This window comes from Spea bombifrons, chromosome 11 (genome assembly GCF_027358695.1).
Source record: "Spea bombifrons isolate aSpeBom1 chromosome 11, aSpeBom1.2.pri, whole genome shotgun sequence".
Lineage (NCBI taxonomy): Eukaryota > Metazoa > Chordata > Amphibia > Anura > Pelobatidae > Spea > Spea bombifrons.
In genome coordinates this window covers 8,442,455-8,458,401 of record NC_071097.1, presented here as the reverse complement: position 1 = coordinate 8,458,401, position 15,947 = coordinate 8,442,455, and the positions used below count along the sequence as shown (strand labels likewise).

At 42.1% G+C, this 15,947-nt stretch overlaps 1 protein-coding gene across 1 annotated transcript in view; it reads right to left on the bottom strand.

Moving 5' to 3' along the window:
• The window catches only part of WDFY4 (WDFY family member 4), a 208,753-nt gene that overhangs the window by 60,055 nt on the left and 132,751 nt on the right, over positions 1-15,947 (bottom strand). Inside the window, exons 34-39 of the mRNA XM_053449912.1 lie at positions 11,793-11,916; positions 8,891-9,030; positions 8,012-8,253; positions 6,380-6,489; positions 4,013-4,192; positions 3,764-3,876 (exon numbers count right to left, since the gene is read on the bottom strand). Coding sequence (XP_053305887.1) covers positions 3,764-3,876; positions 4,013-4,192; positions 6,380-6,489; positions 8,012-8,253; positions 8,891-9,030; positions 11,793-11,916 — 909 coding nt within the window. The remainder of the gene's footprint in view (positions 1-3,763; positions 3,877-4,012; positions 4,193-6,379; positions 6,490-8,011; positions 8,254-8,890; positions 9,031-11,792; positions 11,917-15,947) is intronic.

Genomic DNA, 15,947 nt, shown 5'->3' with positions numbered 1-15,947 from the left:
GTATTGGCTCGAATATAGGCCGCACCCGATTATAGGCCGCACCCTTGAAGTTTGGTGCTATTTTAAAGAAAAAAAAATTTTGAAAGAAAAAATACACATTAGTGGAACGGTAAAACAGTATTTCATCTAATGAACAGGAATACATGTATTCTAAAATTTTTGGTATCTATCAGTTTGTCAGCATATGTTATATACAAACAGAAAACCAATAGCCATTTTAAAGTCCCTCTTAATTCATAATGCCCCTCTACCCCCTGATATGCAACTCTGCTCCCCAGATACGCTTTATAACCACTGATATGCCACTCTGCCCCCCAGATATGCCACTCTGCCCCTAATATGCTTTATAACACCTGATATGCTTTATGCCCCCAGATTTGATGCTCTGACCCCTAGAAATGCCCACCTGCCCCCAGATACGCTTTATGCCCCCTAGAACTGCCACTCTGCCCCCCTGATATCCCACTCTGCTTCCTAGAAGAGTCACCCCCCTGACTTACCAATGCACCCCCAGACTTTCTGGTGTCTAGCGGGGCCGGCCGGTGGGCATCTGTGCGATGCGCGCAGACAACCTCCGTGGCCAGCACTTCTATAACGGAGAAGCACCGGCGGAAGTTGTCTATGCATATCGCGCAGACGTCCACAGCTGCCGGAGAGGAGGATCCAGGTCCCCTGCAGCAATGCGGGGGATCTGGATCCTAACCCTGCTGCTTACCCGCAGCAGGGTTAAATAAAAAAAAAAAACACCCACCCGGAACTGCATGTCCCGGGCATTGAGCGATATGAACTACGCATCTCTGCGCTAAACCCCGAATATAGGCCACATCCCCACTTTAAAGACCTAAAGTGGGGGGGGGGAAGTGCGGCCTATATTCGGGTCAAAGCAGTATATTGTTAACCTTTATAGCATGAGTTCAAGGATTTTGGAGTGTGTCTGGGGGGATTTGTACCTATTAATCCAAAATAATATTTGTGAAGTCGGAACTGACGTTGGACAAGAAGGCCTAGATCACAATCGGTTTACTAATCCATGGACGTAGCTTTGTCTCTAAAATGTCTTTTTATGCCATAGCATTAATGTTACCCTTCACTGGAAACATTAGGTCTATCCCAAACTCTGAAAAAGGCCCCATATTATTTTCCCTCCTACACTAAACTTTACTCTAGGCACTATGCATTCAGGTAGGCACTATGCTCCAGAGTCCAGTAGCGGTGTGCTTTACACAACTCCAACTAAAGCTTGGCATCGAGGATAGTGATCTTCAGCTTGTATGCAGCTGCTCAGCTATGGAAACCTATTTCATAAAGCTCCAGACTCACAGTTTGTGCTAATGTTGCTTCCAGAAGCAGGTTGGAACTCCTTAGTGTGTGATGATACAGAGGACTGGCAATTTGTATACTCTATGTGCTTCAGCACCTGGCAGCCACGCTCCCTAAGTATTCCTGGTCTACAGCTTAGTGGTTAAGTCGTTGTTATTTCTAAGGCTTCACAATAATAGCACTTACAGTAGACCAGAGTAGATCTAGCAGGGTACCTATATCACAAACTGACTTGTGGCAAAGGTGGCATCCTATGGTAGTGCCACGTTTAAAGTCACTGAGTGTTCAGTATGAACCATTCTACTGCCAAAGGAGAAGGCATGCAAATGTGCTTGATTATATACATACTGTTTTTTTACACTTTTTTTACTCATTAACATTTTTTTCCATAGAAGAGAGCAGTGCACCATAACTAGAAATCCCATTTGGGACCCTTTTATATCCTAACACACACACACACACACAAAGTACAAAAAGGGAAGCAAATCTATCAATTCAGATTTTGGTGTGCTGCTGAAAAGAACAATATGTACATACAACAAAGCAAGGAGTCAGTGTACACTCAGCAACTACAATTTAAAAGTCAAACTATATGGCTATAAAATTCAATGATTAGCTCGCCACTACATCAAAGTACCACAATTTTGGTCCTATCCTAATAAAGCAATATTTATGGCTCAGATATGGGGTTTTACACAGTATTTGCTGTTTCCAAAGCTGATTCTTTGCTTTGTTGTACATACATTTTGGTCATCTCAGCAGCACCCCAAAATCTGAATAGATTTTTAGTGCACCTAGTGTGCCCTTTCTGGGTCCCCACACTACCCACCATAACCATATTCCTGCTCAAATAATTTTCACTGCAGCATGTAAGCAGCGAGTGGAGGCCCCTTGCCACCAGGGGTCCTGGCGCAATTACACCTTTTGCTCCATAATTAATTTGTCCCTGCAAACCACTGGCAGGCTTGCCTTATGGTGGAATGGACAGTTGGACAATCAGCAGGAATAAACAGGCTGTGACTGAGACCCGTACCCGCACTGAGTAGCTCCGCCATAGAGATCTTCCTTTCCTCTCAAAGCTTAATTGCTTAAGGGATTTACCCTTCCTATTCCCACAAGCACTAGCCGAGACTTAGTGTAGGGGTAAAACAGAACTCTCTTTATTGAGAACAGCACACATATATAAAAACATGATAGGATTAAAGGTATAATCCCATCAACCACCAAACAGCCCGGCGCCACCATACAATTCTATGGCCAGCAATGCCCACCCGACAAAGAGTCACTATTTCGAAGTAATCCCGAGTGATCGGCATCGATCCCGGGGTACCAATGGAGAGCTCAGGGTCCGAAGATTTTATGATCCAAAAAGCAACGTGATCTAACGTCGGGACCCGGAGCGACAGCGTTAAACATCCCAGGGAAGAGCCTGCACGGTAGCCGGGCCAGAGTTCCATAGCCACGGCTGGGTAATCCCCACTTCTAAAGATTAGTAATAAAACCAGGGTTCCCGAACGAGCTCCCTCTCTGTAACCACCACCGAGTGTTGCTCATCACAAGCTTAATGTATCCTCAAAAGAGCAATGTGGTGGGGCAAAGGGCACCCGTAGCGACGCTGTTCCAATTGTCGGCGGCCGCGGTTCCTAGCCGGCGCACAGTTCCATGAATTTGCAGCTAGGTCCCGGTCAGGCGCATAGAGCATTTCCTGGCTTGTAGAGCCCCCATAGCCAACTTGTCCATGGGAGCCTGGTTTCAGCAGACCAGGCAGGGTTTCTCGGTCACCCTGTTCCCCCCCAATGAGCCGCCCCAGAAATGCAACAGTGCCCACCTCCCCAACTGAAACATACCCCTATGAGTCCTCAGCCTTAAAGGGTTAACGTGACACAGGCTAATTGTAGACTTTGCTGTATTGATTGATCTGTCACAAGCCAAACATGAAGGAGGGATTGCTTCTTTCATTCAAATAGGTGCTGCCCCGGAAACCAAAAGTCTTAAATCTAAATTGAAATTGATTGTGAGCTTTTTAAGACAAGAACATTGACACTGAGCACTTAACTCCTACTTTAGTGGCCTTTACCAATATTTAGATTTAAATGTAAAAAAAAAATGCTATAAACGATTTACTTTAAATTGTCATCTATTGTCTAGTAAAACAGTTTTCACCAGATCCATTTGCTTCCACTCTTGTTATTCATTATTTGCAGGAAACTATTCTCCAACATAATTGCTGGCACAGGCCCACTTCCTAGTTTATTAAAGCTTCAGACATAGCTGGCTTTAGGCTGGCACAAGGCAGGAATAATGACTGTAGGACACCACCACAGGCAAATTGTGTACTCACTATTAGAGCCTCAAATCTTTGTGAAGGGCACTCTAATTAGGGTAAAACTTTTCAAGGATGGTCAATTTAGAAGTAAGCAACAAACAAACAGTGTTACTTCACCTTAAGTTTGAGGTCTGTCATTTGCTCCTTCATTTCATGCAAGCCATGGACAGCCTTGTTCTCTAGAACAGTTGATGTTCGCCTTTTAATCTTCAGGTTCTTTTTCTCTGAAACTTGAGTAATGATATTTTTGATGAAACTAGGAACTAGAATTATGGTACTCAACAGTGTTTATGCATACAGTGAAGCAAAAAATAAAACTATTTTAACTTGAATCCAGGCATATGCATATACAAATTGAACTATTACCCAGGTATTGCTGCCAACATTTTGATGCCATTTCCTCCCACATTGGGGTGACTTGCGTAATTTGGATTTCTCCCTGCTTGGTGGACAGGTCCACCTTGTAGTGCTCCTCCAATACTTGCCTTCTGTGAACAATCAGCTGCATCCACACAGTCTGGATGGCCTGAAGAACCTGAGTGTGTACTGAGAAGAAGTGGCAGGTAGTAAATATGAACAATCAAGATAATTTGTGTAAGTGAGGCACACATAGCTGATGGGCCAACAAGTGAGTACCACTTGAAGACCAAATACCAATGTTGGACAAAACTGTATAAAATACTAACAAAGGACCGAGCAAAAGCATGATTAAAACACCTTAAACATTCAATTACATTAGAGTTTTAAAGCATATTAAAGGTATGACTTTAAACTTTGACCTGCACTGGCACTATGGTCAATGTCTTGTACTGTGCTGATGCTTACTTTATGCATCACCACAGCATTTCAAAACCTTTACCCTCTAAGGTAAATACATATGATGGCATTTAAGAAACAGTTCTGATAAAAATTGCACCTAATAGGTGAAGCACTGCTTGTATGGAAGTACATTTTATCTCAACAGACACAAAGTATAACATTAAAGGGACTCCAGCATTTTAGTGCATATGATAGCTGAGTAATCCATTGACATTTCCATGGTGCCCCATTGCAAAAGCATGTAGAAATCCACATAAGCCTTTCTTTTTTTTCTTTAAAAACAAAATTGACACCATAAGGGTGTAACATAACATCCTCCCCACGGTGTAATCTGGATCAGAGCATGATCACATTAGCAAACAATGCCTTGACCAAACAGCATGCAGCCATAGTCTGGCCACTATGGCCAGTAATACCTGCACAACACAAAGTCACTGATTTTGGGGTGTTCCCGGGGAGCGGCAGCCATCCCATGATACAGATCGATAGCTCAAGATGTGACGGAATCTCCAATTGTTATCACATAGTCCTAGGCTAGCTTCTGTATTCATGTTTGTCTGTCTCTTATGTACCTTTGCCCTCCCTTCCCTGAATCATCTGAGGATTTCGGTTCCTCTCTCCTCTCCCCATGTCCCAGTTAAGATGTCCTATCCTTGCTTAAAGGAGAAGCGTACGAGGATTCTGGCTCCTCACTCCATCCCCTGTGTTCCTTGCCCTGTTCCCTGTCCTTTGTTGTGCCCTGTATCATGTATGTCTTGTCTGGTTATGTTCCTTGGTCGGTCTCCCCGTTCCTTGCTCGGTCCTCCTTGCTTGCTACATTTCTGATGATACTCTGCTTAGCTTCCGTACTCCCAGCCTGCAGCATCTTGCCCATTTCTATGTTCCGTTATGTTTCATGCCTGCTCCAGGGTGTCTGCTGGACATATCCAAGTATTGTTCGGAATTCCACATCCAGATAAGTTTAGTTCTGCTTTGTTCTGGACTGCTGCTATGCCAGGGCCCTGGTTTGTGGCTGCACTATCCTAGGTGCCCAACCCCCAGGAGAGTGCAGTCGCCCTGCACCAGGCCCTGTCCTACTCCGCTACTGCGCTAATACTCCTGTGTCCCTGGAGAACCCTGACAGTCACCTTTCCTGGTTGGAGTAGCGACGAGGGCTGCTGATGCAGACTCCTCCTGGGAACGTTGGAGCGCTGCCATCCTTAGCTGAGTAGCCTCGCTGATGATCCAAGCATAATTTCTTGGGGAGGATCGGGGGGCCAGCTGAACATCTGAGCTCTCTGAACCTGACGACACACTGCTAGCATGAACTCCCTCCATTAACTCACTGATTAAGCCTGCTTTAGATTTGTTGCTAACACGTTGTTCCTGAGACTCCAGCAGGTCCTTGAGTGTACTCCGCTTAAGCCCGTCGTACCTCTGCTCCATCCACTGTTGGTAGGGCACCAAATGTGAAGGAAACACTAGCAGAAGCTGCTCCTTTCAACAGGTCTCTGGAAACCCACTTTTTTCAAGAAGCATACAACCTTTCTTCCCAACACTCTCAGTCATCATCTTAATCAAGCCATCTGAACGGTCAACTAGCAGATTATCCAGACCCTATCAACTCATTCCCATACAAGCAGTCCTCTCCCATTGTTTCATTACCCCCTCTTCCACAGACTAAATTGTAAGCTCACAAGAGCAGGGCCCTCTTTTCCTTTTGTACCAGTTTGTTATTGTGTGTGACTTATATTTATAATTATATTATAACACTTATTGAAACAGTAGTACAGAATCTTCTGGCGATATATATATATAATGTAATGCAGGACCGGCTTAGGTATTCACTGACATGAATTCAGAAGGTCAAACCCAGAACTCTCCTTCCATCTCACCCTTTGGTAAATATAAACTTCCCTACATTAAAACACATACCTTCCTGAAGGGGAGGGCATTCTGTTATTTGCTCCTCTTCCTCGGAAAGGAAGATCATCTGCCAGGAATGTCTCCTCGGCTTGGTCTTCACACCAAATCCCTGGGGGTGACTGAGACAGAATATTAGTTATCAAGAATATGAAAATAAACTGAGTTTTGTATAGAAACCAAGTTTAAAATTCACAAGCTCACAATGAACAAAGTGAAACAACTCTAGACCAGGATTGATCGAAAGAAGAGCAAATCGATTTTAACACATTTGGTTTTGTGAAAACCACAAAAGCCGAAAACAATACAAAAGAAAGATATGGAGGAAAAGATCCAACGTTGTGGGGAATGAGACCGCCAAACCGAACATAGTCCAGACAACACCAAAAGAATTTGGATACGAAAAGGACTTCATTAGTTGCAATAGACAGGGGGGACAAACAGCAGGGAGTAGAAAACTGGCCTAACGCGTTTCAAGCCTTATGGCTCTTAATTGTAGGCTGTGTCTATCGCAACTAATAAATTCATTTTCGTATCTGGGTTCTGGTGGTGTTGTTTGGACTACGTCTCAATCCCCACAGCATTGGATCATTTTCTCCATATCTTCGTTCTGTTACACATTCCAATCAATAAAGAGTTCACGAGAAGTGATTATAATCCAAGAAAAAAAAAAACTAAAATGCATGGTTTTCTTACCTGTATTGTTCGCTTCTCTTATAATACATATGTTACAGGCTTATATTGTTATTTATCGTAACAGTTGATGTAGTATGCCATAAAGAAATGTCTTGCTTTGTTTCTTTGGCACAATATATACTTTAATGGGAGTGTGCTATTGACCATTTCAACAACAAAAATAATACACATTTGAACAACACAAACAGTTTTGCTCTAACTCTATCACCCCTACAGTGTTACCCTATTTATACGAGGGACATTCTAAAAGTTTCCGCACTTTTATATTTTCGTTGGAAACGGTGAAGGCAGGAGGAGTAATAATTGGTTGTGTCTTAGCGTGTCATGTGACTAGTGCTGTCTGGCAAGACGGCGGCCCTTGCAGCTTAGTATAAGAGTTTTCAGCCTGGGGTGAAGATGGCTGCAAAACTTATAGAGGAACAGCTTTCTGTCATACGCTTTTTGTGGGCAGAAGGTTTGATGGGAGTACAAATTAATCATCGCATGTGTGCTCAGTATGGGGATAAAGTTCTCTCTCGTAGAGTCGTCTATGAGTGGATGCAGACCGCTCCAGACGTCCAGCTACAGAAAAATAAAAGTTGAAGAGGTTGCAGGAAAGCTGAATGTGAGTGTTGGATCTGCCTATGCTCTGATTCATTGACAGCCTTAAGTTAAGTAAAATATGTGCCAGATGGGTCCATAAGCCGCTGACAGGGAGCATAAGTACAAGTGCTTAGACTTTGTTCCCGACACATGGCCCGTTATCGAGAAGATTTTCTCAAGAAGATGAAAATTGCATCACAAACGACTATGTAGAAAAGTGATGTAATTTGTTTTTTTATGTAATCTGTTTTGAAATAAATAGAGTTAAAAAAAAGTGTGGAAACTTTTTGAACGACCCTCGTATATTGTCACACTGTGTGTACATTTCTTTGTTTTCTCAGTGAGAATAAACACAAAGTAACATACCTCCCAGTGTAGATCTGAAGCAGGCAGTGTATTAGGCAGGCAGTAAAGCTGGGGCTAGAGTTGTATGTGGTGAAGATGTCATCCCAACGTGAAAAGAGAAGTTGTAGGACCTTCAGCAGGCTGAGCAGCTCTGATGCTGTGTGCCTAGGCCTGGAAAGGCAGTACAGGATGCTGCGATTCAGGTAGCCGTACAGCATGCTGAAGAGGCTGTCCCTGTTACAAGGAGCGGCTGTATGCGTCACCTTTCAACATACAAGAGTACAGACATAGTGAGACTGAATGTGGAGTAAGAAAGAGGCAAAAATGTAAAATCTGTATTATTTATCTTTCATATGTGTTGTTTATCGCTGTATTTAATAATTCATTTATTCTGAATTTCTCCAAGTATTGAAGGTAGGGTTTTAGCATCTCTCACTGGGGTTGCAGATGTTTGGAGAGGTGTACATCAGTTTAAGTTTATCAGGAAAAAAAAAAATGTGCTGTGTTTCTTCAAGTCACTGCAAACACACTGCATGCCTTTCTACCTTTAGTAAAGTTGCTTTAAAATTTAAAGGGGAAATCTCAGCAGGTTTAAAATATTGCAAACCCATTGCAAATGAAATGCTTCAATTAAAAAATACAAGGAACTGTAAAGAATGTTCCACCCCCTTGCAGGATATCCTTTTTCATATGTACATACTTCCAATGACTATGCTCCGTACTAGGTTCTGTGTTAGTGAGGGGTAGCAGACCCCGGAAATTTTTGCTTAATGGAATTAAATGTGTTTAAGAGCAGTGATCCCACAATAGTTTCCCTTTTCAGGTGCACTGTATAATGGTAGTTCTTTGGATAGAGGGTACTAGCAATTCATATGACTCATACTACAAGAGTTGTCTTACAGCCGTGATTTGCTTGACGAAGAATATCAGAATCTCACAGGGATCAGCCATAAAGACCCCCCAGTGCATCTTCTCTAGAAGTTTTTGGCTGAAATACGAAAGGTTTGCAATGGCTGGGCCGGAAGGGAAATCACTTGTACCTGTGTCTCAAAATATAATGTAATAAAGAGAAAGATATTGTTAACAAAAGAGATCAAACTAACAATTGTGGCGCTTGTTACATAAAAGCAAAGTGAGCATACAATTATAAGCATTCTTTCCTATCCTTCATTTCTCTACAAGTGACAAAATAATTTACAAATATTTAAATAGATACACAATAATCAGCCAACTAGGAAAATGTGATCAGGTGCATGCTGGATGATGCCTTCTCCCCAAATATACAACATATACATTAAAAATAAAAATTAAATGCCTTTTATGTGGGACAAAAGCCTGCAGCAACTGTGATCACTTCCGCAGGGGGCCTGCTGCTTAGCTGTGCATTGGTCACACGCAATGTGCGAGCAACATCTCTTGTACCGCCCAGGGGAAGCGGGAACCCAGCGGAGTCACATTACTGTACGTCACATGACTCCCCTCCGTTCCTGCTTCCCCTGGGCGGGACAAGAGAGAAGCAGCAGCCCCTGCAGAAGTCTGTGAGCGGCACAGGAAATCTGCAGTTCAGGTAAGGGGGTGGGGGAGGGTGTATGAACGAGTATGCGTGGGGGGGGCAAGTCTAGTCAAGTGGCCCATTGCGCCTCCAAATCAGCCCACCATCCATACCCATCTTTTCCTGATTTTCTATAGCATATTGATGTAATGTGATGGGTTTGGGAGCAGTGGCGTCTCCAGCTTTCATATTTAGGGGGGGCACATGGGGGGCCAGGGACCAAAGTAGGGGGGCCAATTATAAAACGGTACATATACACTATATATATATATATATACACACACACGTTAGGCCCCGCTCAACGCTTCCTTGCATGCAATCACTCCCTCCGCTACCACAACAAAAAAAAGAAATATTTCCCACACTGACTGCAGATCAGGGAAAGACCGTGACACAAAACCCAGCTTTGCAGGTATATATCGATTGGAAATTACATATAAACTCTGCATTAAAGGTATAGATAAAACACCCTAAATTACAGGCATAGATCACTGGTCACACACCCCAAAGCCAACCCTGGTGTCCACACTGCCCACATAAAACCCGACCAGCACCCAAATTACATATTGTGTCAACTTTGTCCCCAAACAGCTGAACGTACGCCAAGTTTGTCCCATAAACACCTCTCCCTCCTAATCTATCCTATCTACCCCCTCTCCCTCCCAATCTATCCTATCTACCCCCTCTCCCTCCCAATCTATCCTATCTACCCCCTCTCCCTCCCAATCTATCCTATCTACCCCCTCTCCCTCCCAATCTATCCTATCTACCCCCTCCCCCCTATCTACCACCTCTGCCTCCCTATATACCTACTCTCCCTCCCAATCTATCCTATGTACCCCCTTTCCCTCCCAATCTATCCCATCTAACCCCTCCCCCTCCCTATCTATCCCATCTACCCCTCTCCCTCCCTATCTATCCCATCTACCCCCTCTCCCTCCCAATCTATCCCATCTACCCCCATCTCCCTCCCAATCTATCCCATCTACCCCCATCTCCCTCCCTATCTATCATATCTATCCCATCTAGCCCCTATCCCTCCCAATCTATCCTATCTATCCCCTCTCCCTCCCAATCTATACCTATCTACCCCTTCTCACTTCCTATCTACCTCTTCTGACTCTCTAACCCCCTCCTAACTTTCTACCCCCCTTTGAATGACAATGAACATATGGCAGCCCTTAAAGTGGACGAGGCTACCAATTCCTAGTAACATGGCTCCTTTTAAAAATAAAAAGCACAAATGTGAGTACGGTATGTGCGCTCAGATGGTCCTTACTTTAGGCCAAGGCAAGTGTGACAGACAATTCCCACAGTGGCAAGATCACTTTTCGGATCTCCCTCTAAAACCCCTTTTTTGCCTTTGATCATATTTGTTTGCACTGTATTCCTAGACACACAGTTGGGAATTAAAGCAAAGTGTATAACTTTTGGAAAGCAAATGATAGCATTGGTATCAAGAATAGAAAAAAACACCTAGAAACATGCAGTTAGGCCTGAGACGGGACAGACAAAAGTTCTGAAGACCTCTAGAACCATACTGAATCTTTAGGTAAGTAAGATTATATAATTACCGTATATACGCTGTATAAGACATTTATGGATCAATATGGTTAGGCCAAGAAAAATCATTAAAGTGCCAAGTCTTTTCTACTCTTTCCTACATTTTCTAAGTTTCAAGAGTTTTTATTTAATGAAGCTGTTGTCTCATACAGAGTAGATGCAATAAAAGCTGTGGCTTGGTTACTTACAGCCACTGGAGCAATAGAAATATATTTTTTTAATATTTAGTTTGGTTGATTTCAAATTGAGAAACCACTTAGAGATAGAAAAAAACTGCAAAATGTGTGTTTCTTAAGAATTTTCTGGTTCTTTTGGATATTATATCCAGCATATGCATTTATATACTATATTCATACGTTTTTTGTTGTTAACTTAATCTGTAGCAATGATGCAACTATTTTGCCATATTTGCAATATGTATATACATTGGGAAATTGCAGTTTTTGGGGTTGTGGATGTTTGGTTACATTAGTCATAAAATTATAGGGGTGAATGTAGTTCATTTACCAAATATTGTAACTTTGTATTGAATAGTCTGCCATGCAATCAATAACAATACAGTAAAATATTGCAAACTGCTGATATCCTCTAATTTAAAATATTCAGTAAACAAAAAAACCTCTTTTCTATTTTTATTACAAATCATGATTTTTATACACCCTGGTACTGAAGAAATGCACTGCTCACCTAATAGCTCAGAATACTGGTTCTCTCCTCTCTGGCTGATTGAGCAGAATATTTCCATACCACACTGTAGGATCTCCGTTTGGAACCGATTACCACATTCACTACTGCCATCTGTCAGTTGTGTCTAGAAAGACAAGTTGAATGAGTGATTCATTTTAATGTATTTTGGTATTGTGCTTACAATGTAGAAAGTAATTATTCAATAAACCTGGTGGCCTAATGGATTACAATGTGTCTAAAAAGTTTAGAGTTAAGCAGCTTGTCTATATTTGTAGGAAGTTGTTTAATAATCAACGATATCATGACTCAAGCTGCTTATACTGCTCACCCTTAACACTCATTTTTTTAGGCAAATTAAGAGGGAATTTAGCAGGAAAGCTTTTAATACAACTCTTTGAATTCACTATGCATCAATATGCATGCACAGGACTAAAACTATGGGTTTAGGGCTCAGAAGGGCTGCTTTCTTAAATTGGAAACAAATATGTAGGCGAGTCTTTTATGGCCTGAATAACTTTAGATGGGTTCATAGAGATACAGAGTTATTTAACAGATGTTCTGCTGAAGACATTCAATTTGTAAGGGGAAAAGTATATTTACAATGATACCATTTTTTGGGTTAATTGCAAGCTTTCAAGACCAAGCTGTTAGGTCCCTTCCTAAAACTGCTAAAACCAAATTTCCTAAATACAAAAGCACTGTTCACAGCTTTACAAAAAGGTAAAATAAACACAGAGGTATCGGAGGAAGTAAAACCATTTTACACATGCCAGATCCATGAAGGTGTTAAATGCTAGCAGGAATAAGTTGGTTGTAGTAATTCAGTGTTTGTGAGAAGATTATTAATTTTTAAGGTTATTTCGGGAATTTAATTCTATTATACTAGTGAGTAGGGAATTAAACTGACATATCAGTTTGACCTCCCATATTTTTCTCTTCCTTTGAGAGCAGAACAATCCCATTAGTAGTAAGAGCTGTGTCAAGGTTGACTCCCCAACAGATGTATCTACCGTATTTGCTCGGTTATAAGATGAGGTTTTCTCAGAGCAAATGCTCTGAAAAATACCCCTCGTTTTATATTCAAGGATGTCTTATAATCAGGCCTCAAATAGAGATCTGACTATAAGACTATGGGGACCTGGATCCTCCTCTCTGGCAGACGGTGAACGTCTGCACGATGCGCGCAGACAACCTCCGCTGCTGCCGAGGCTTCTATGGCGACGTGACGTGACCTTTTGGTGCTCCACCATAGAAGCACCGGCGGAAGTCCTGGCCAGCAGCAGCAAAGGTTGTCTACGCGCAGCGTGCAGACATCCACCGGCTGCCCCCACTTTACACCAGGGATCCTGGCGCACGGGGCAAGTCTAGGGATGCATTGGTAAGTCGGGGGGCATATAGGGGTATAAGGCATTTTAGGGAAGAAGGGTGGCAAATGGGGGATATGAGGCATAACTGGGGGTATAGGGTATAAGGCATTTCTGAAGGGGGCCGAGTGGCACATAGGGGAGTATAAGGCATATCTGGGAGCAATTTGGCAAATAAAATCAAAAATAATTTCTCAATCATAGTCTCTTAATTATGAAAAAAAGTTTTCGTGTGGATATTTACTAATAAAACTTTTTTCCTATAGGGTAGTCTTATATTCAGGCTTTTTCTAAATTAATATTCAAATTTTGGGTGGTTGATGTCTGTGGCAAATTAAACCGTTTGTGTAAAGCTTGGCCCATTTCTCCCACATACATAGCTGTACATTTCACATACAGCACGTTAGACGATTTGCATGAAAAACAGCCATTGATTTTGTGGTGCAAGTGTGAGCATGGCATTAGCATTTTATCTGTGCTGTTGAACAGGTCTCAAAATATTTTTTGTTGGCAGGGAGAGGTACCATTTGCTGTTTTTCTGTGAAGGGTCCTCCTGGTGGGGGATGTGGGAATGTTGTCCGAAGTCTTTCATCGGTGTGTAGGATTGCTTGTAAGTCCCTCGAAATCTTGGGTAAGGCTTCCATTTGTGGCTTGTAGGTTACCACTAATGGTACTTGATCTCTCTTTTGTGGCTGCTGATATCTCAGAAGGTTTTCTCAGGCAAAATAAATTTCTGTATTTGAGAGTCTGTGATTTTTATACTGTACCATGGTTGATGAACTCCTTCCTGAGATTCTAAAAATGTTTACATCACTCTGTAGAATCCAAACAGATACAATTATATCTGGTGTAGATGATTGAGTTTTTGGTATGTCTGGGGTGCAAACTTGTGTTTCAGGTAGGTTACTCTATCTGAATACACTTGTTCTTAATGTAAATGGTAGTGTTTACATTTTTGGGAGTAGCTCAGTTTCAAGTTTATGTTGGGATGGAAGGCATTATAGTCTTCATGAAACCTGAGGAGTTCCTCTTCGCTACCAGTCCAGGTAACGAGGATATAGTCTATGAAGCGGAAATATACCAGTGGTTTGGTGTGGCAAGTGGAGATGCAGTCCTCTTCCAGTTTGGCCATTAACAGATTAGCATATTGTGGTGCTATTCGTGTGCCCTCATTGCAGTCCTCATTCTGTGGTGATAAAAGTCCTGTCCAAATATGTAGTAGTTGTGGTTGAGTATAAACTGTATTAGTTGTGTTATGTTCCTGTAACTGTAACAATGTGGACTGTTGGTGTACAGGGATTGTACATCAATGGTAGAAATAATGGTGCCATCAGGAACTGTGCCTATGTTGGCAAGTTTGTAAATGATTAAGAAAAAGTTTTAATAAAAGCACACAGACAACTTTCTGATGACAGATGTCCATCTTCAGGAGGATTCCACAAACACCTAAACCAAAACACTCAAGAAAACCATAAAAGGACTGCAACAGGCAGAAGGTCTGATGCCAAAAGACCCCAAAGTGGGGGTATAACCAAATTTGCTATAAACAAAAAAAAACAAACTAGAAAAACACCAAACTGTAGTAAATTGTGTAAAACAGTATATGCCACAGCATGCCAAAAACAATGCAAAACAATGATGCAGAGAAAACGATCCAATGCGACCGCCAAACTGAACACAATCGAAATAACTCCACCAATTATTTAAGGAAAAGACTTCATTAGACTTCATTAGGTGGCAATAAACATGGGGGGACAATCAGCAGGGAGATTGGTTTCTCGCTCTCCTCCCTGTGATCCCCCTGCCCCAATCATACTGTGATCTCTATGCAAGTCCCCACAGACTTGCATAGAGATCACAGTGTCTATGCCTCATCGGAGAGATCGGATATCCCAACAGTGTCTGGACAGACCCTACAGGGGATATCCTGTCCTCCAATGACCTTCCCGCTGACGTCAGCAGTGAGGCTACCCGGAAGGGGATTCCTGATTGGGCATTTAAAAATGTAAGTTGTTACATGAGAACGGGCAGCAGAAAGCCACATAATGGTAGGTCCATAGGCCTAAGTTATTGTTAAGTAGGAATTCAACTGCTTTTAGCAAAAAATTAATGTAGGGCCACCGAATACCCTGAAAAATTATTCAGAAAATACCCTAAAGCTGATGTATCTTTGTCATAAGGTATTGAGGAATAAAGAGCACTGACATCCAGCGTTGCGCACCCTATCCCTCATCACATGTATCCCTTTAAATTGGTAACCAAGGGTTGGAGATATGTATCCACCCATTCTGACAAACCTTCTCCCAATTCCTGCCACCATGGGCTGTCCTGATGGATTAACCATAGAGTTATGTAATTTGGACATACGATAAAATGTGGGCAACCCTGAAGGAACCAGCTCCTTTATTGTATTAGAAAACCATTAAACAGACATAGGCATTTGGGTCCTCAAGCTGTCTAATGGCTTCCGCTTTATAATCTGTGGTGTTTAATACTACCACATTGCCTCCTTTGTCCGATATTTTCTACTACTGTGAGATTGAAATATGGACTGTGCTCTAAACCACTAGAATTTGTAGTTTTCCTATTTTGTTTTTTGTTCATTCAGCTAATTTAACCAGATCTTGTTCTATCAATTTCTGAAAACTATTCTCTGCTTGGCCTCTAACAAATATCGGATTGTGAGGATTTTTATTTTAAATTTGTATAATATACTGATGAATTATGTGCTAGAACAGGGGTATGTTCTAACTTCTCTAGACCTATTATGCCTCTAATCTCCCTAAAGGGC